Source organism: Ictidomys tridecemlineatus, chromosome 10 (assembly GCF_052094955.1).
Source record: "Ictidomys tridecemlineatus isolate mIctTri1 chromosome 10, mIctTri1.hap1, whole genome shotgun sequence".
In the NCBI taxonomy this organism is placed as follows: Eukaryota; Metazoa; Chordata; class Mammalia; order Rodentia; family Sciuridae; genus Ictidomys; species Ictidomys tridecemlineatus.
This window is the reverse complement of record NC_135486.1, coordinates 137,483,106-137,503,102: the sequence shown is the minus strand read 5'-3', so window position 1 is coordinate 137,503,102 and position 19,997 is coordinate 137,483,106. Positions and strand designations below refer to the sequence as shown.

The window sequence follows — 19,997 nt, the reverse complement described above, 5'->3', positions numbered from 1 at the left end:
GCCTTAATAAAATATTAGCAAATCATATTTAACAACATATTAAGTAGATTGTACATTATGACCAAGTTGGTTTTATCCTAGGGATGCAAGGATGATTTAACAAATCAATAAATGTAATTCACTGGATAAACAGATTCAAGGACAGAAATCACAGTCATCTCAACAGATGCAGAGAAGGCCTTTCACAAAATTCAGCATCCATTCTTAATAAAAACACTGTAGATACTAAGGATGAGGGAATTTACCTCAACATCATAAAGGCTATATGAAAATCCAAAGGCAACCTCATAGTAAATGGGGAAAAACTGATAGCATTTCCTTTAAAATCTTGAATAAGACACAAATGTCCACTCCCACCACTCCTATTCAATATAGTACTAGAAATTCTAGACAGAGCAATTAGGCAAGAGAAGGAAATAAAAGGACTCAAAACAGGAAGAGGTTGAATTATTACAGTTTGCAGATGATATGATCTTATATATAGAAGATCCAAAAAGCTCCACCAGAAGACTGCTATGGCTAATAAATTCAGCAAAGTAGCAGGCTATAAAATCAACACAAAAAATAATTACATTTCCTACACATGAATAATGCATCTTCTGAGAAAGAAATCAGGGAAACAATTCCATTCACAATGGTCTTAAAAATACCAATAAATATATTAAAAAAATGTTTAACATCATTAGCAATCAGGGAAATGCAAATCAAAACTACACTGACCTTTATTTTATCTATCTATCTATCTATCTATCTATCTATCTATCTATCTATCTATCTATTTATCTATCTATTTATTTGCAGTGCTGAGAATTGAACCCAGTGCCTTACAATGCTAGGCAGATACTGCATTATATGTAAAACTGTATGCATATATATTTTTTAAAAAACTACACTGAAATTTCATCTCATACCAATCAGAACGGCAGTCATCAAAATTACAAACAATAATTAATGGTAGAGAAGTTGTAGAGAAAAAGGAACACTTCTTCACTTTTGATAGGATTGTAAGTTAGTACAACTACTATGAAAATCAGTATGGAGTTTCCTCAAAAGTATAGGAATGGAGCCTGATATGGTGACACATACCCGTAATCCCAGTGGCTGGAGAGACTGAGGCAGGAGGACCACAGGTTCAAAGCCAGCCTCAGGTACTTACCAAGGCTATAAGCAACCTAGTGAGACCCTGTCTCAAGATTTTAAAATTTTCCTTTTCTTTTTTAAAATATTTTTTGTTTATTTTTATGTGGTGTCAGGGATAGAACCCAGTGCTCCAGGCATGCTAGGCAAGTGTTCTACCACTGAGCCACAACCCCAGCCCTTAAAATTTTCTTTTAAAAAGGGTTGGGGATGTGGCTCAGTGGTTATGTGCCCTTGAGTTCAATCCCTGGTGTCAAACAAAACAAAAGACTAGAAATGGAATCACCATAAAATCTAGGCCACACTATTCCTCAGTATTTATTCTAAAGAATTAATATCTGCACACTATACATGCATACTTCATAGTGGCACAGTCCACAATAACTAGGTATCTGTTGATGGATAAAAAAAAATGTGGTATATATACACAATAGAGTTTTATTTGGCCATAAAGAAATATAAAATTGGGCTGGGGTTGTGGCTCATGGTAGAGCGCTCGCCTAGCAAGCGTGAGGCCTGGGTTCGATCCTCAGCACCAACATAAAAATAAATAAATAAAATAAAGGTATTGTGTCTAACCAAAAAAAATATTAAAAAATAAATAAATATAAAATTATGTTATCTTCAGGAAAATGGATGGAACTAGTAACCATCATTTTAAGTGAAATAAGTCAGACTCGGAAGGTTAAGGGTCATATGTTTCTCTCATACATAAAACCTAGAGAGGAAATTGAAAAAGAAAGGCAAGGGCATCTGATGAAAATCAAAGGGAGATAAGTGGAATAAAGGGAAGAAACCAGAGGGAGGGAGGAGGAAAGGGAAATACTAGGGGATGATATTGGCCAAATTATATTGTTGTATTGTATGCCTGAATGAATATGTAACAACAAATCTCATTGTTATGTACAAATACAATGCACCCTTAAAAATTAGATTAATGGAGCTGAGGATATAGCTCAGTTGGTAGAGTGCTTGCCTCGAATGCAAAAGGCCCTGAGTTCAATCCCCAGTACCAAAAATTAAAAAAAAAATTAAAATAAAAAACTGGATTAAAAGAATTTAAATATATATATTTAAATTCTTGGTGGCACATGCCTGTAATCCCAGCAGTTCAGGAGGCTAAGGCAGGAGGGTTTTGAGTTCTTAGTTAGCCTCAGCAACTTACCAAGGTCCTAAGCAACTTAGCGAGACCCTGTCTCTAAATAAAATATAAAAAAGGGAGGGGATGTGACTCAGTGGTTAAGTCTTTGGCTGCCTACATCAGTCCTTTTGTAAAATATTTTTTTTTAGTTGTAGATGGACTCAACACCTTTATGTTATTTATGTATTTTTATGTGGTGTTGAGGACTGAACCCAGTGCCTCACATGTGCTAGGAAAGCACTCTACTGATGAGCCACAACCCAGCCTTTTTTTTTTTTTTTAAGGAAAAATAGTATTATTCAGGAGGTAGAGCCAGCAGCAAATAGAGCACTTGCCTCACACATGTGCTTGATCACACTGGGTTCTACCTTTAACACCACATAAAAATAAATAAAATAAATAAAGATACTGTGTCTATCTTTGAAAAAAAATTTTTAAAAACAAAATTCTTTCTAGGAAACAGAACTGTGTTCCAAACAAACAGAAACTGGTGATACATGTCCACCTAGAATTACAAATTGCTACAGACTAATAATTGTTATGTACCTCTTATTTTTCTTTTATATATTTTTTTAGTTATTGATAGGCCTAAATTTATTTATTTATATGTGGTGCTGGCTGAGAACTGAACCCAGTGCCTCACATATGCCAGGCAAGTGTGCTGCCACTAAGCCACAGCAACAGCCCCTTTCCTGTTTCTTAGTGGTAGTATCTCTTATGGTTATCCTACCTCTGTCTCATCATTGCATGTTAATGCACTGGGTGTATATGGATCAGTTAACTTCTGTGTTAGTTCAAGGTCTTCAAATCAAGAATCATATGCCCTGGGCTCAGTGGAAGCACACCTGTAATCCCAGCAGTTTGGGAGGCTGAAGCAGGAGGATTGCAAATTCCAAGCCAGCCACAGTAACTTAGCCAGGTACTATGCAACTTAGCAAGACCCAATATTAAAAAAAAAATTAATGGCTGGGAATGTGGCTCCATGGTTAAGTGATCCTGGGTTCAGTTTCTAGTACAAAAAAAAAAAAAAAAGAATCATACCCAAGGAGTTGAATCCAAGTACCACACTTAAGAAGTCTCATCTGTACCCTGTACCTAGACACGATGCAGACAATGACATCCTGAGTCTTGAGTGGATTCAATATCAGAATGTAGTTTTTGAGAGGGGGAGAAGTCTTAGGAAGGATGTGTGTGTTTTGCATGTGGGCTTGTGGGAAGGACACAGATTTCTGTGGCTATGGGTAGCTTCTTAGTGCATACCTGTGAATGCTCTCTTTAGGAAGTATAAATATTAATTCTTCTCCAACGCTGGACTCCCAAACTGCATTTGGTATGTGATGATAAATAAGATGAGAAAGCTTCTCTGTGTCACAGTAAGGATTTCTCAGTAAAGTCATATAGTATCCTGCACCTGAAACACCACGTAAAAGACCATGAAACCATTTTACTCTTTATACTTCTCTTCTTGGGCCACATTTAGTCTTCTGTGGCTCAGAATGGGACAGCTCCAGGGGGAAAGCGACGCTAGAGAGCCTTGTGGGGTTAAGTTTAAACAATGAGGAACTGGTTGGCTTCAGAAGTTCTGTAATGCTATTCTGGAATTTTCCCTTCTGCTCCAGAAGAGGGAGGTGATATATTGCAATGCCAGGCAATATGAAGGACAACTGCATTAAGGGCAACACTCCCTTTAAGTGATAACTAACTGGGGGAAGTAAACACTTGGAAGGCAGAGGCCTTGAATGTTAAGATGATTACCAAAGATACCTGCATCAAAATTACATCCTGGTTTTGAGGATACATACTTCACAGCATTTGAATCATTCTTTCAGAAATCAGTGACACTTTTTACTGTCATGCTGGACATGTATTCATTTAACAAACATTTCTTGAGACCAAACACCAGGCAATCTTCTAGGTACTAAGGATATAACAGTAAAAAATCCTTAATCTCATGGGGCTTTCACTAAAGGAATAGGAGGCAGATAATAAACAAGATAAATAAGTAAAATTTATAGAGTACTAGTGACAAATGCTAAGGAAAAAATAAAGAGGAGAGGGAACAGGGGGTATCAGGATGTGATTTTAAACAGAATGATGAAGGAAAGCCACATTGAGACAGTGACATTGGTATAAGGATGACAAGGTAGTGGCCTGAGGAGGACAGTCACTCAGTCTGGAGAACCAAGTTAGCAAGGAGTGTGAGTGGAGAAGAGCAAAGGAGAGTATTAGGAAACAAGGACAGAGGTGACAGGACTAAGCCAGGAAGGTCCTATTCACTACTTTCAGGACTTTGGCTTTTTCTTTTTCCTTTGGTGGTACTAGGGATTGAGCCCAAGACTGCCCTACCACTAAGGTACACCGCATCCTTTTTTATTTTTTATTTTAAGACAGGGTCTTCCCTGTGTTGCCCAAGCTGTCTTTGGATTTGTGATCTTTCTGCCCAGCCTCCCAAGTAGCTAGAATTACAGGTTTGTAACACTGTGCCTAGCTTAAAACTTTGGCTTTTATTCTGAGTGGGACATGAAGTCACTGGAGGTTCTGAGTTTGCTCTGTCAAGTGTTCACATTTTTTTTTTTTTGGTACCAGGGATTGAACCCAGAAGCACTTAACCACTGAGCCACATCCCCATACCCTTTTTATATTTTAGAGACAGGGTGTTGCTGAGTTGCTTAGGGCCTCACTGAGTTGAGGAGGCTCACTTTGAACTCACAATTCTCTTGCCCCAGCCTCCCAAGCCGCTGAGATTAAAGGTGTGCACAACTGCCACTGACAAGTGCTCACTTTTTGACAAGTGGGTTCAGAACAGAGTGAGGAAGTGCAACAGCAGTGGCTGGAAGATGGGTTAGGAAGCAATCCCAATAATAGAAGTGGGAGAAGATGGTGACCTGGATCAGGGTGCTAAAACATGCTCAGAGGTAGGAGAAGTGGACAGAACCCAGATATATTCTGAAGGTAAGACCAAGAGGATTTGCAGATGCATCATAGATGGGCTGTGAGAAAACCAGGGGTCAGGTTTTCACCAAGCACCTTGAAGAGTGGAGTTGCCTTTTCTGAGAAGATGAAGGCTGCAAGAGGAACAGGTTTGGTGGGAGAGAGCAGGATCTCAGGTTTGCTAGACTTTGCATAAGTCTGAGAGGTCCATCAATACTTGCTATGGTATGAATATGGTCTATCCCTACCAAAACTCATGTGGAGGCTTGGTATCCCAATACACAGTGTTGGGAAATGGGCCTAGCAAGAGGTTTGTGGATCATGAGGGTAGAGCCCTCAGTTGAATTAGTATCTTTCTTCTGGGAATGAGTTCTCACTCTCAAGGGAGTGGATTAGTTATGGAGACAGTAGATTGTTATACATCAGGTTCAGCTTCCTCCTCTTTCTCTTGCTTCTATTCCACAGCACCCACCTGCCATTCTGCTTTCTGCCATGAGCTAAATCAGCATAAGACCCTCACCAGATGTTCCTGCCCAATCTTGGACTTCCCAGCTTCCAGAACCATAACCCTCTTTTCTTATAAATTATCCAGTCTCAGGTATTCTGATATAGCAACAGAAAATGGACTAGGACAATGTATAAGTGGAGTTGCAGGCTTGGCAATTAGATATATAGACCTGAAATTCAGGAGAGGTTGAAGCTAGAGACATACATCTTAAGAGATAGAAGGTGTTTAATGCCAAGAGATTGAATGAGACATTAAAGTTGGTAAGTAGAGAAAGAAAAGAGATGGAGATGATTAGAGTTAGGAATGATGCAAATGAGCAACCAGAGACATGTAAGGAGCCAAGTGAGCATGGGGTCAATAGAAGGATGTCTGAAGTGGGCCACTGGCAAGGATAACAATCAGTTGTGGAAGTAACAGCTATTTTTTTTTTTTTTGTACCAGGGATTGAACTCAGGGAAACTCAGCCACTGAGCCACATTCATAGCCCTATTTTGTATTTTATCTAGAGACAGTCTTACTGAGTTGTTTAGTGCCTTGATTTTGCTGAGGCAGGCTTTGAACTCACGATCCTCCTGCCTCAGCCTCCCAAGCATCTGGAATTACAGCTGTTATCCACTGTGCCTGGCTAACAGCTCACTCTTGTATAGTGCTTTCTCACACACTTTTCCTCTTTGAAGAACATGATATTTTAATCTCCTTTTTATAGATTAGAAAACCAAGGCTAAGAAAGGATAAACTAACTTGGCCAGATGGATAAAGAAGGCAATCAAACAGCAAACTGAAACATAAATGTAGGTCCTCTGACTCCAAGTTTCAGTATTTTTTTTTTGAGAGAGAGAGAGAGAGAGAGAGAGAGAGAGAGAGAATTTTTTTAATATTTATTTTTTAGTTTTCGTTAGTTACAACATCTTTATTTTATTTTTATGTGGTGCTGAGGATCGAACCCAGCACCCGCACACACCAGGCAAGTGTGCTACCGCTTAAGCCACATCCCCAGCCCCTCAGAAATTTTTTTAACATTATTCCCTCCTCATCTTCAGAAGCACTCCATGGGGGCAACAGAACAGAAATCTAGAGGAGGCCTCTCTCTGCTGGTCTCAGGGCCCCTCCCAAAGGCTAACAGTGGGCAGTGCCTCTTGGCAAAGCAGACAGTAGTGCTGACCTCTATCCTGGGATTGAGACTGGGCACCCCCACCCACTGCTCACCATATTTCTGTTTGAGGAACAGTGATGACCCACAGCACTGCAGCTCCCCCTTGGCCATGATGGCAATGCGGTCCCCTAGCAGGTCAGCCTCGTCCATGAAGTGGGTGGTCAGGAGGATGGTGCGGTCACTCTTCTGCTGCTGAAGAAGGTCCCAGATGGCCCTCCTGGAGATGGCGTCCATGCCTGAGGTGGGCTCGTCTAGCATCAGCACCTGGGGGCACAGGCACAACCTGGTAACAATGGGAGACCTGTGTGGTGGGACCCCACAGCTGGAGTCCAGGGATTTGCAGAGCTGGTTCAAGTTCTAGAACCTGAGGCCTCTGGGCCTGCTGCCCTGTGTCTGTCCACTGTGTTGGTGGAAGCTGTGCCCTAGTGTCCCATACCTTGGAGCCTACTATGAGGGCGATGCCGATGGACAGCTTGCGCTTCATGCCTCCACTCAGGAACTTGGACTGTGAGTTGCGCTTGTCCTCCAGATTGAGGATGTGCAGCATCTGCTCGACTTCTTCAGGGCACTTCTGCTGAGACAGGCCTTTCAACTGAAATGGCAGGGGACAAGAGATGAGACTGGTGATACAGAAGGGACCCAACTCTGCCCAACCAACATTTTGTATGTATATACGTAAAATATACACATGGAAAACATACAAGAAGCTTACTACTTTTGGGGAAAGGGATAGACAAAAAAAGACTTTTGCATTATATTATTTACTATGTAAATAAATGACTTAATAAAAATAAACACAGCAGTATGTTAAAAGGATAATGCATTATGACCAAGTAGGATTTATCTCAGGAGTACTAGGGTTGTTCAACACATGAAAAATCAATGTGTTTTATAATAAAGAATTTGTCTGGCTTTTGTCTTTGGTTCCTGGAAGGAAGCTCCTAAATCCTCAGAGCTTCCCAAGTGATAGCAGTGTCTTTGCTACTTGTGGTGAGCCCTTCAGGTCACGCCAGAGTTTATGCTAGGGAGGTGACTCAGGATAGGGGCTGGTTATACCAGAAAGACCAGCCATTTGGTTAGAGGCTCTGAGACACATGATATCAGCCTGATCTCCCCACCTCAGGGGAGTGGAGGAAGACTGGAGATTGAGTTTAATCACATGATCAATGATACAATCATTCATGCCTATATAATAAAGCCCCAATAAAAACTCTGGACACTCAGAGATCCTGGACAATAGTTTTAAAAAGTACAGTTAATGAAAAAAAATTAGATAAACTGGAGGATATCAAAACGTAAAACTTTTGTGCATCAAAAAGAAAAAGAGAAAAAACACACTGTTGCTGGGAGTGATGGCATATGTTTGTAATCCCAGCTACTTGGGAGGTTAAAGCAGGAGGATCATGTTATGGTGAAACCTTGTCTCAAAAAGGGAAAAAAGCATCAATAAAGAGAAAAGACAATGCACAGAATGGGGGGGAAATTACAAACCATATATTTGATAAGGGTCTAGTATCTAGCTCCTAATAAAAATATGTCTTAAAATTCAACTACAGGGGCTGGAGTTGTGGCTCAGTGGTAAGAGCACTTGCCTAGCATGTGTGAGGCCCTGGGTTCGATTCTCAGAACCACATATAAATAAATGAATCCAATAAAGGTCTATCAACATCTAAAAAATATTTTTAAAAGTTCAACTACAAAAAGATAAACAACCCATCTGAAGAATGAGCAAAGAAATTGGACATTTTTCCAAGGAAGTATACTAACAGCCAACAAACACATGAAAAGATACTATCATCAGTCACCAGGGAAATGCAATGAAACACAGAGATACTACTTCACACCCACTACACTGACAGTTTCTTTTTTAAAAAGTTGAACATATAGTTACCACAACTTGAGAATTTCACTTCTAGGTATATACCCCAAATAACCCAAAACAGACGTTCAAACAAAAATTTATACACCAAGGTTCATAGAAGCACTATTCACAATAATCAAAGGGTAGAAATAACTCATATGTACATCAACTGATGAGTGGATAAACAAAAGTTGCTCTAACCATGCAATGGAGATGTAGTCAGCTATTAAAAGGAGCAAAGTATTGCTGGGACTGGTGGCACACACCTGTAACCCTAGCTACTCAGGATGTTGAAGCAGGAGAATTACAAATCCAAGGCCAGCCTGGGCAACTTAAAGCCTATCTTGAAATAATAATGAAAAAAAGGGATAGGGATATAGTTCAATAATTGCCTACCATATGCAAGGTCATGAATTCAATCTCTAGTACTGCAAAAATAAATAAATAAAAGAAGTGAAGTATTAATTATACAGGATAAAATGTGGATACACTTTAAAAACATAATACTAAATGAAATAAGTCACATATTGCATGATGGCATTTATATGAAATATCTAAGACAAATCTGTAGAACAGAAAGCAGATTAGCGATTGCCAGTGGCTGGTGGAATAGAGAAATGAAGAGTGATTTTAATGTACAAGTTTTTCTTTGATGAAAGTGTTTTGCAGGGGCTGGGGTTGTGGCTCAGTGTTAGAGCACTTGCCTAGCACGTGTGAGGCACTGGGTTTGATCCCCAGCACCACATAAAAATAAATAAAGGCATTATGTCCATCTACAACTAAAAAATATATAAAAAAAGGAAAGTGTTTTGCAGTTAGATAGTGGTAGTGAGTGCACAAAACTGAGTGTACTAAAACCCACTAAATTAATATTATAAAATGAGTAAAATAATGACTTTTATGTTATGTGAATTTTATTTCCATAAAATATAACAATAAATATAATGGTTTCTAAAAATCCTTTCACTCAGAAATCATGCCCCTCCCCCTCTCTGAATATTTGGGGAATAGTGTCCAGCATTATTGAAACTATGATGAAAAGAAATACATATTTGATTTCTACCCTGCTTTCTGAGTCAGTGCCCCCAAAGCCCTTGTAACTTCCTGAATGATAAGAAGTCTAGTTCTAACAATTCTAATTCTAAAATTTAATCTAATATTTAGCCTTTGACTTGATACTTGATTTTATCTGCTATTCAGCTCCTAGATCCCTGGAAATTTTCTGGGTTACAGGAGTGTTTTTTGTTTTAACGAGGTAACTTTTTTTGTAATAGTGATTGAACCTGGGTGTTTTATCACTGAGACACATCCCCAATCGTTTTTAAAAATATTTTTTAGTTGTATATGGACACAATACCTTTATTTTATTTGTTTTATTTTATTTTTTATGTGGTGCTGTGGATCAAACCCAGTGCCTCACACATGCTAGGCAAGCACTCTACCACTGAGCCATAACCCCTACCTTCCCCAATCCTTTTTAAAAATTGTTTGAGATAGGGTCTCACTAAGTTGCCTTGAACTGGTATCCTCATTCTAGTTCTAATATTTAGTCTAATATTTAGCCACACACCGTGACCTGTGTGAGATGACTCTGTTGGTTCCTGGTCAACCTTAGGATGAGGGTTAGTCACTAGAATGACCAAGCCATGATTACATACTTGGAACTTTCAGTCCCACTCTGTATTCTCCAGGGACTAGGGAAAGAGGTTGGTGATTGAACTAATAATCAGTCATGCTTACATAATAAAGCCCAAATAAATAGTCTCTAGGTTATGGAGATTGGAGAACTTCTAGATTAGTGAGCATTTTAAACTGCTAGGAGTGTATTGTGCTAAAAGGGTGTGCCACACATACTTTACCACATCTCTTACTCTGAATATCCTCTGGGTGTTCATCTGTATCCTTTATAATTCCCTGTACAATAAACTGGTCAACATAAGTAAATGTTTTCCTGAGTTTTATGAGCTGGTATAGCAAATTATTGAACCTGAGGAGGGGTCTGTGGGAACCCTTGATGGACAGCCAGCTGGCCCCAAGTATGGGTGACAGGAACTTGTAATTGGTATCTGAAGTGGAGGGTGGGCAATCTTGTGAGAATAAGCCCTTAACCCGGGGTTGGGGGAGGGTCTATACTGCCTCCGGGTAGTTAGAATCAGAACTGTAGGATACCTACTTGATTTTTGGAGAACTGGCTGGTGTGGGAACCACCCCACCCACATGTTTTGTGTAGAAGTATTGAGAGTAAAGAAACATGAGTTTTCTCCTAACAGATTCTCCCAGGCTGAATCAGAGAGCTACAGTATATCTCACCATTGTCAAGAATGAACAGTAGAAACATTCCAGTTATTTTCCAACTCACCTGAGCATAAAAAAAAAGATGTTCTGCTACTGTGAAGTTATCAAATAAGATATCGTGTTGTGGGCACCAGCCTATGCTCTTCCTGATTTGAACCATGTCTTTTGAAATCTCATATCCATTGATATATGCCTGTCCACTTGAAGGGGAAATAAGACCTAGAACAAAGTGAAAGAGACACCCTAAGTCATCTTTGATTAGCATATGCATCAGTAAAAAGACTAATAATTACCCCTGCTTTACTTGCTTGTTCTCCAACAGACTGTCCCTATTCTACTTATTCTGCCACCATCAGTCAGCTAGTAACATCCAATGAATATGTATGACAGTGGAGATTATTAGAAAGAGGAGATTATTAGAAATAGGAGATGTCATTCTTCCTCCTGCTTTTGAGAATCAATCTGGTTAAGTGAACAAAACAACATAGGCGCTTGTGAAGCAAATCATATTATTGTAAGGAATAAACAGTGATTTGGATGAATAGTAAATATGGTGAAAGAGAAAAGCATTTGGAGAAACTAACAGTTTTGAATTAAGATGCTTGGCAAGATCTGTACTTATCTCTGATCCCCTCAAAATATCATCGATGAATAACTGCACACACTGCCAAATATATGCCAGTATTATGGTTTGAACTTGGAATGTCCCCCCAAAGTCTTATGTGTTGAAGGTTTGGTCCCCAGTACAGCAAGTTTCAAGAGACAGGGCTTTTGGGAAATGATTGGATTGTGAGGATTTTGACAGCACAAGTGGTCCTGGGTTCTATCTCCAGTATGACCCCCGAAAAAAAAAGCAAAGGTTATAAAAATGCCATCATTAAAAGATAATTCTATGTTAACATTTTGCTGTATAAACTTAGGTATTTTTTATGCATACAGTCTCACATATTTATTTATTTGTTACAGTGCTGGGGATTGAACCCAGGGCCTCCAGCATGCTAGGCACTGTACCACTGAGGTACTACCCCATTCACACAATTAATTTTTAATTAAAATGGGAAAATACAAATTCTGTTTTTAACATTTTTCTAAATATAACAAAGTATGGTTGAATTCATTTTGTTCACATCAAAAACATTTGTATTGGGCTGGGGTTAAGGCTCAGCGGTAGAACGCTTGCCTCGAACATGTGAGACCCTGGGTTGGATCCTTAGCTCCACATAAAAATAAATAAGTGAAATAAAGGTTAAAAAAATTATCTCCATTAAAAAAATCTGTATCAATTTTAAGTGCTAAAAGGATTTCATTGTTACAAATCTACTCTATTTATTCAACCCAGACCTACGGATATTTGTATTATGTGCAACTTTTCATGAGCATAAACATACATGAAAATTTTGCTTACTTATCTCCTTATTCTAAATTAGTATAATTAGATTTGGTAAGCCAAAAGGAAGGCAAGAGTTTAAAGGTTTTTGATACTAACTGCTACATTACCAGCTGCTGGGTGTTTGGATCTTCCACCTTGGCTGTATATAATAAAGTATCCATGATTGTTTGGAAAGTAAAAGGGGGAAAAAAGTGATACTATTTTATAGCAACTTGTAACAAGTCTTTTATATAAAGTTACAACAGAAGAACTTATAGAAAATTCAAAAGCCAAATAACTTTACTGGGCAGAGAAATGTGGTCTGAAATATTAAACATGCCAGTGCCAGGTTTGGGGCCTTTTTGCAAACAATTACCATATGGAAGCCCTTTGCTCTTAGTCTTCCTGGCAAGCAACCAGACTTTTCTTCCCAGCTTAGCATATTCAGATGTCCTGAATCCAATCGTATAAGTCTTAGTGGCTGCACTTTCACCAGGGCAGGGTTAACATTTTTCTATGCCATGTCATGCTGGTAGAAACTGTGGTGGGGCTTCTCTGATATAGCATTCATAGCTTTTTGGCAGCATTTGCAATTATGTTAATGGATTAATTTAGTCATTTATTTATAATATTTATTGAGTACCTATGCAGTGTAAGCACTATCTAGGAATTATGGATCCAGAAGTTAACAGAATAGGTTTCCTCAGGTGCAGAATGGGATGGCAGATATAAAGAAATAACACATATATACAAATAAATGAGATAATTACAGACTTTGAGGAATACTAGAGACAATCAAAAGGGAATGCAATAAGGGAAGGGTCTATGAGATGAAGCAAACAGGTGGCTTCCCTAAACAATCTGGTACCTAACTTGTCTGCTTGACACTTCTCACCCTAGAGGGTATAGCTGGATCTCCCTCCTGATGGTGTGGAACTCACAAGCCCATGTAAGGGGAGAGGCCCTCCCTAACTGGTCACACTTCCAGGAGCAGCAAGGCCTAACCTGAAAGAGAATCTGCTTGACCCTATCCAGAAAGCTGACAGGCTCAGTCCCCAGTTTTTACACACACAGAGTTCCTCCACTTTAGTACAAACTGGGCTGAGATGGCTTTCTAAGTCCTAATACAAGAGGGGTGGCCACAGGCACCTCTCCCCAAGCGTCACTATTTGGTTGCTCTTCAAATGTTTTTGATGGAAGACTGAATACATTCATATTGGCAACATGTGAAGAGATCACAGCAGCCAGACTTTAAGTGCTAGAAGTTTCTCAACAGTATGGTATTCTGTTGTTGCAAGGAGAACCTGTTGGCTTTAAGAACTCCATGAAGTGCATCTTATTGGTTTTGTTCAGGGCTTTATGTATGTTAAACCCTCAATAAATATGTTTCTTGCATGAATTTTTTCAAATTTCTTTTTTTTCTTTTTTAATTTTTTTTATTGTTGGTTGTTCAAAACATTACATAGTTCTTGATATATCATATTTCACACTTTGATTCAAGTGGGTTATAAACTCCCATTTTTACCCCTTATACAGATTGCAGAATCACATCAGTTACACTTCCATTGATTTACGTATTGCCATACTCGTGTCTGTTGTATTCTGCTGCCTTTCCTATCACAGAATATTATTTATTTGATAGAATGTAAAATAATTACTTAGGTATATAAATTATTCTGAAATTAGAATCATTTTAAAATAATTCACCAGGTATCCTTTTTTGGGGGGGAGGAGGTACCAGGGATTAAATCCAGGGTCTCAAACATGATAGATAAAATCCCTACCTCTAAGCAGCATCCCTTGTCCTTTACATTTAAGTTTGAGACAGGATCTTACTAAGTTTCCCAGGCTGGCTTCAAATTCATGATCCTTTTGCCTCAGCCTCCTGGGTAGCTGGGATTATAGGTATCCACCATCATACCTAACTTTGCAGTTACCAGTCTAAAAGTATTTGTGACAATCGAAAGCAAATAAATGGGTAATGTTTTTGTTAAGAGATTAGTTCACGCCTCTCTGTAGCAGGAAGGTTCTAACTGCTATTCAGTGTTCATGACTTCTCCTGGTAAAGAAATTAAGTTCTGCATATTGACTGAAAGAGGCAAAGTAAACATGGTGCAGAGTAAACTAAACAACCAGATATTACATAGATGGTAAAACAAACAATAAAACAATGCTTACTATCAAAATGTCAGTGAAATCTAACAGGGAAGATGGAGCCCCAAATCTAGACCTACTCAATGATTTCTTCAGTGTTTCCTCGGGAGGGCTGACCCCACCCAGGTACCTGTGAGCATGGAGCAGGTGGTGGTTTTTCCTGCTCCGTTGTGTCCCAGAAGAACAGTGATCTGACCTCTGTACAGATTCATGCTCAGATCTTTGACTGCTATGTGTGCATTCCCTCTTCTGTAAAATACCTGTGGGAAGGTCAAGGTATGACTGACAGAGTGACACACACATGCAGAAGGCATTTTTTTAAAATATTTTTTTTAGTTGTTGATGGACCTTTATTTTATTTATTTATATGCGATGCTGAGAATAGCACCCACCAAGCAGGAGACATTTCTGAAGAGACTATAACAAACTGCATACCCACATCAACTTCTCTCAAAAGTTAATCTGTGGGAATCCAAGTGGGAATCTAAAAGGAAATGACTTATTTTATTATGCCTCTGAGGAGGGTGATCTGGAGCAATTTCAATGGCACCTTTCCCCTGATACCTAGAACCACAGAGGGCTTAGAACTCAAGAATGAAGTACTTAAGCATAAACAACAATCTTTTCCCTACATCTGGAACTAGACCTTGCCCTTTTACCGAGCTAGGCCCCTGAGAAAGGGCACCCTGCCTCTTCCATGTGAGGTTATTGATCTGGGTAAGGAATCTTAGAGTCACCTGTTTTCCAAGTCAAATGTCTCCAGTACTTTAAATACCATTTTTAAAAATTACATAAATATACCCACCACTTCCTCATAATTGAAGAACAGACATTCAAACAGAACACCCATGCTCTGCAGGATACTAAGGCACTGAACTCACATCCTGTCACTGTAGTCCTAAGTTGACACAGGGCACTTGGTGGAGCAAGGCTGGCAGACACTGTGAAGGGACATTTACCTCCTTCTGCACTGATATGCTAACCATGGAATCTGTCAAATCTAGTTTGATTTGACAGATAAGTTACCCACCAAATGGCTGAATTCCAGCACGTCTCCAATGGTGGGTGTTTGGCACTACAGTATGAGAGGAGACTGCCTCTAAGAGACAGATCACCAGACAGGCCATCCAGTCACTTAACTCCACGACAGGAAACAGAACAAGATATTTCAAGTTCTATCTCTAAGTCTGAGGATGGCATTACAGAAAGAATTTTAATTCTCAGTCACAAAGTGTACCTTGTAAGCACTGTTAGAATAAAACAGGCTTTTATGGGCTGATTCTTAAGTCCTTGGAAAGACATTATATATATGAGCCAGTACCTTGCATAGATGCTGGATTTCAATTCCTCTTATCAGATCTGTTGGCTCTTCCTGCATGAACTCCTTTTTTGGAGTTTCATTAGGATCACCCATGTCCAGTAGTGCATGTGTAACTGGAATAGGCTTTCCATGCCAGTAGGAGGGCTGCAGAGGAAGTCAACATATACATTAATCATATAGGTGGACTGACTTTATCTTCTGGAAGATAAATACTGTGGTAAGTTAAATCTTCTCTCTCTGACCTGCAGTTTACTCATATCAAATATTTAATGATGCCTGAGAAAGTTCATCAGCTCACTTGTGGACTCATTACCAGTCAACTGCATTTCAATCTATAACCCATGGTCCAGAGGAATGAGCTAGGAAAGCTAACTAACTAATCTCTAGGCTCAAGGTACTTAGAAAACTACTAAGACAGCAGTCTGGGCTGAAACCTAGAGAAATACCAGAAGTAACCCTACCCATTTCCCCACACTCCGAGAATGGAAGCGAGGAAGTCTTGGCAGAGGTCCCAACAAGTGCCTGTGTGATTCAGTCAAGATCCTACAGGTCTGTGGCCACCAGAGGCCACTGCAGCAGACTAAGTCACTTAACTTGTAAGAAAAACTTAGTTATCATGGGAGAGAAGGAAAACGGTGGCCTTTTTAGAGCCTTGAGAGATGGCACAGAGGTCTCAAAGAACTTCAGGGCCACCTCATCAGCACACCTCAATGGGGAAAGGGTATGTGGGATCTCTAGCATGTTGGACATTGAGTCCTATAGGAGAATATGGGACCTGATACTTAGTAGGCCCAAGTTAAGGCATCGCAGGCACTCTGGGGGAGACTACATGGTACTGACACCTCACCCCAGCAGTGGGGCAAGAATCAGGGAAACTAAGACTCAGTGTTAATTATGCACCACTGGCAGCTACAAGCTAATGGTTTGGAATGAACCCTGGCCAGAGACCTCCTGAGGATGAGATTTTGATCAGGACATCACTGAGAGATGTAGGAATATTGATGACAAATAATAAAAAGCCTAACATCCATCTATAAAGCAGCAGCATTAGAACTCACCATGGCAAAGAAGTACCAAGGCTTGGGTATCCCAAACTTCCCTGGGAAAACGGATTCCACATACCAGGTTATTACACAGTACAATAATGAATCCAGCAGGAGCATCAGCATCACCTGAATGAAACTAAACTCTCCACGGATACTGCCCATATTCTTCCATTGGATGCCTGTGCCTGTTACAAAGGAAGGAGGACATTCACTACATCAAAGGCAGAGAAGCCAACTGACCTATCCAATAAGAGTCAGGAAACAGGCCAGTTTCTGCTAGGGCATTATGGGACCAACATGAGACATAGGGAAAGAGAGAGATAGAGGAGTTGTGTCTAAGAGCTAAACTTTTGTTGTTATTGTTGTTGCTGTTTTTTTTTCTTTGTGTGAGTGTGTGTGTGTGTGTGTGTGTGTGTGTGTGTGTGTGTGTGGTATTGGGGATGGAACCTAAGGCCTTGTGAGTGTTAGGCAAGTGCTCTAACACTGAGCTACATCCCCACCCCTTTTTTATTTTTCCTTCTGAGACAGAGTCTCACTAAGTTTTCCAGGCTTGCTTTGAACTTGCAATTCTCCTGCCTCATTTTCCTGAGTAGCTGGTATTATAGACATACACATTAGGCTAGAAAAAGAATTTTTATTATTATCAAAAAGGTGGTAGTGCTTTCACTGACACCAAAAAGTAAGAAACTTGGGGGCTGGGGTTGTGGCTCAGTAGTAGAATGCTTACCTAGTACATGTGAGACCTTGCATTCCATCCTCAGCACCACATAAAAAATAAATAAATTAATTAATTAAATAAAGTTAAAAAAAAGAAAGAAAGAAACTGGGTGACCCAAGACACATCTCCATATTTCTGCACACACTATCTGGAATGCTTTTCTACTCCTCTTGCATCTTCTTTGTTGGCTAATCTTACCTTAAAGATCAGAGCAGGTAGTACTTACCCAAGAATCATGTGTACCCACTCTCCTTGTTTGAGTGAGATACCCAACCCATATGCATTTGGAACACCCTGTATTAACTCATAAAAGGTCCTGCACTGCATTGTGAATCTGCTTATTTACTGTCAGGGTCTATTACACAGAAGATACTGAACACATACTTATTCCACAAATAAAGGAAAGCACTGAGGAAGGCTTTGGCTCCATTCCTGGGTATATATGTATCCTGTGTGAGCCAAGTGTTTAATCTGAACATGAGCTGACAAAGCTTTTCATTTAAAGCATCCAAAATGCTGCATGTCTTCTGTTTCCACAAAGGATGGAGGAGTTAGAAATCACTAACACCACAGGAAAGATTCAAGTACTGAGAGCAGACAGACAGGCTATCTCAGTGCTCCCCAAATGTTAAGGTACTTACTAATCACTTGTGAATTCTGTTAAAATGTAGACTGATGAGGTCTGTCTTGGTGGGCTTGAGACTCTGCATGTCTAACAATATTTTAGTAGGGCTGAAGCTGCTGGTCACAGGACATGCTGTGAAAGCAGAGGCCAGGTAATCTCTAAGGTCCTTGTGGGTAAGAGAGTCTCCGATTTGCCTTTCATTCTGTTTTTTTTTGCATTTTGGGTTAAAAATTTTGTACATATCAGGACTGATTCCAAAGTGGCAATAAACATTAATTATGCATGATTCATGAAAGTCAGAGACCTCCTCATCTAGGACAGTCTACAGTGTCCAAGTAGAAGAAAAGCATAAAGGTTTCCACAATTCTGTAGACCTTTGATTGTCAGTTAACTTTATTTTTATTCATTATAAATATAAGGTTGAGTTGATCAGGTTGGCCTCAAACTTGCAAACTTCCTCAAACATCCTCCTGCCTCAGCTTCCTAAGTAGCTGGGATTACAGGCATGTGCCACTGTACTCAGCTGAGTATCCTTTCTCATAAAGTGACTAATCAAGTATTTTCTTCTAATTTTTAAATTTTAATTAAAAAATTTTCCACCTAACTTTTTGAACTATAAGATAACATTTTCAACTGATTTTATGAGTTCTTCAAATATTCTGGATATAAGCCTTTTGTCAGTTAAATGTGTTACAAGTATCTTCTCCCACTCTGTTGTTTATCTTTGTCTTCTCTTTATGGTATCTTAATTTTAGTGTCAATATTTTTCATTCTTTTCAATGGACTGAAATCTCAAAAATTGTGAATTATAAACATTTCCTCTTTTTAATTTGATTATCTCAGTTATTTTGTCATAGTAATAGAAACCTGATTAAAGAACATGTTAAAAGCATATTCCTCAAGCCGGCATATAGAGAGGTAGAATCTTCAGCATATGGGGCTTAGTGGGAGATCTTTAGATAACTAGGGGGTGTGCCCTTAAAGGGGATTATGTGACCCAAATTTCTTCATTTTTTCTTCACTCCTTTCCTTATTATGTAGGAAGTTTGTTCTACATAGTCATATCAGCATGATGTGTCAACCTCCGAGAGGCCCAAAGCACTGAGGCTACCTGCTCTTCAACTATAACCTCCAAACTGTGAGCAAAACAAACCATTCTCTTTGTAAGTAAATTATTTCAGGTAGTTTATTATAGTAACATGAAACTGACTAATATAGTCTCCTAGATCAACCTGTGAAAGAAGAGACACTAGGGGCTGGGCTGTAGCTCAGTGGTAGAGTGCTTGCCTTGCAGGTGTGAGGCCCTGGGTTTGATCCTCAGCACCACATAAAAATAAAATAAATAATAAATAAAGATATTTAAAAAGTCTTTAAAAAAGAGAACTCATTAAAAAAAGAAGAAACACTAAAGGCAATAAGAATAATATATGATATATATCTGTAAAGTTTTAAAGTATTATCCAAGCTTCTAATCATAAGTCTCCATATTTTGTATCTATAATTACATAGGCATTTAATTTCCTAATTCTTTTTTTTTTTGAGTCTTGCTATGTTGCTCAGGCTAGCCTCAAACTTCTGAACTCAAGTGATTCTCCTCCCTCAGCCTCTCAAATAGCTGGGACTACAAGTGCACACCACCACATTCAATTCTAATTTCCTAATTATTTAATATGATTTAGTTCTTTTCCCCAAATATGTTGGTTATTTTTTTTCTTTCACTACTGGGGATTGAACTAGG

General features: G+C 39.2%; 1 protein-coding gene across 1 annotated transcript in view; it reads right to left on the bottom strand.

Annotated features, from left to right (window-relative positions):
- LOC101962232 (ATP-binding cassette sub-family A member 17) overlaps positions 1 to 19,997 on the bottom strand; it is a 104,382-nt gene that overhangs the window by 41,404 nt on the left and 42,981 nt on the right. Inside the window, exons 10-16 of the mRNA XM_078024467.1 lie at positions 16,929 to 17,101; positions 15,871 to 16,014; positions 14,680 to 14,809; positions 11,091 to 11,245; positions 7,307 to 7,462; positions 6,924 to 7,134; positions 3,539 to 3,689 (exon numbers count right to left, since the gene is read on the bottom strand). Coding sequence (XP_077880593.1) covers positions 3,539 to 3,689; positions 6,924 to 7,134; positions 7,307 to 7,462; positions 11,091 to 11,245; positions 14,680 to 14,809; positions 15,871 to 16,014; positions 16,929 to 17,101 — 1,120 coding nt within the window. The remainder of the gene's footprint in view (positions 1 to 3,538; positions 3,690 to 6,923; positions 7,135 to 7,306; positions 7,463 to 11,090; positions 11,246 to 14,679; positions 14,810 to 15,870; positions 16,015 to 16,928; positions 17,102 to 19,997) is intronic.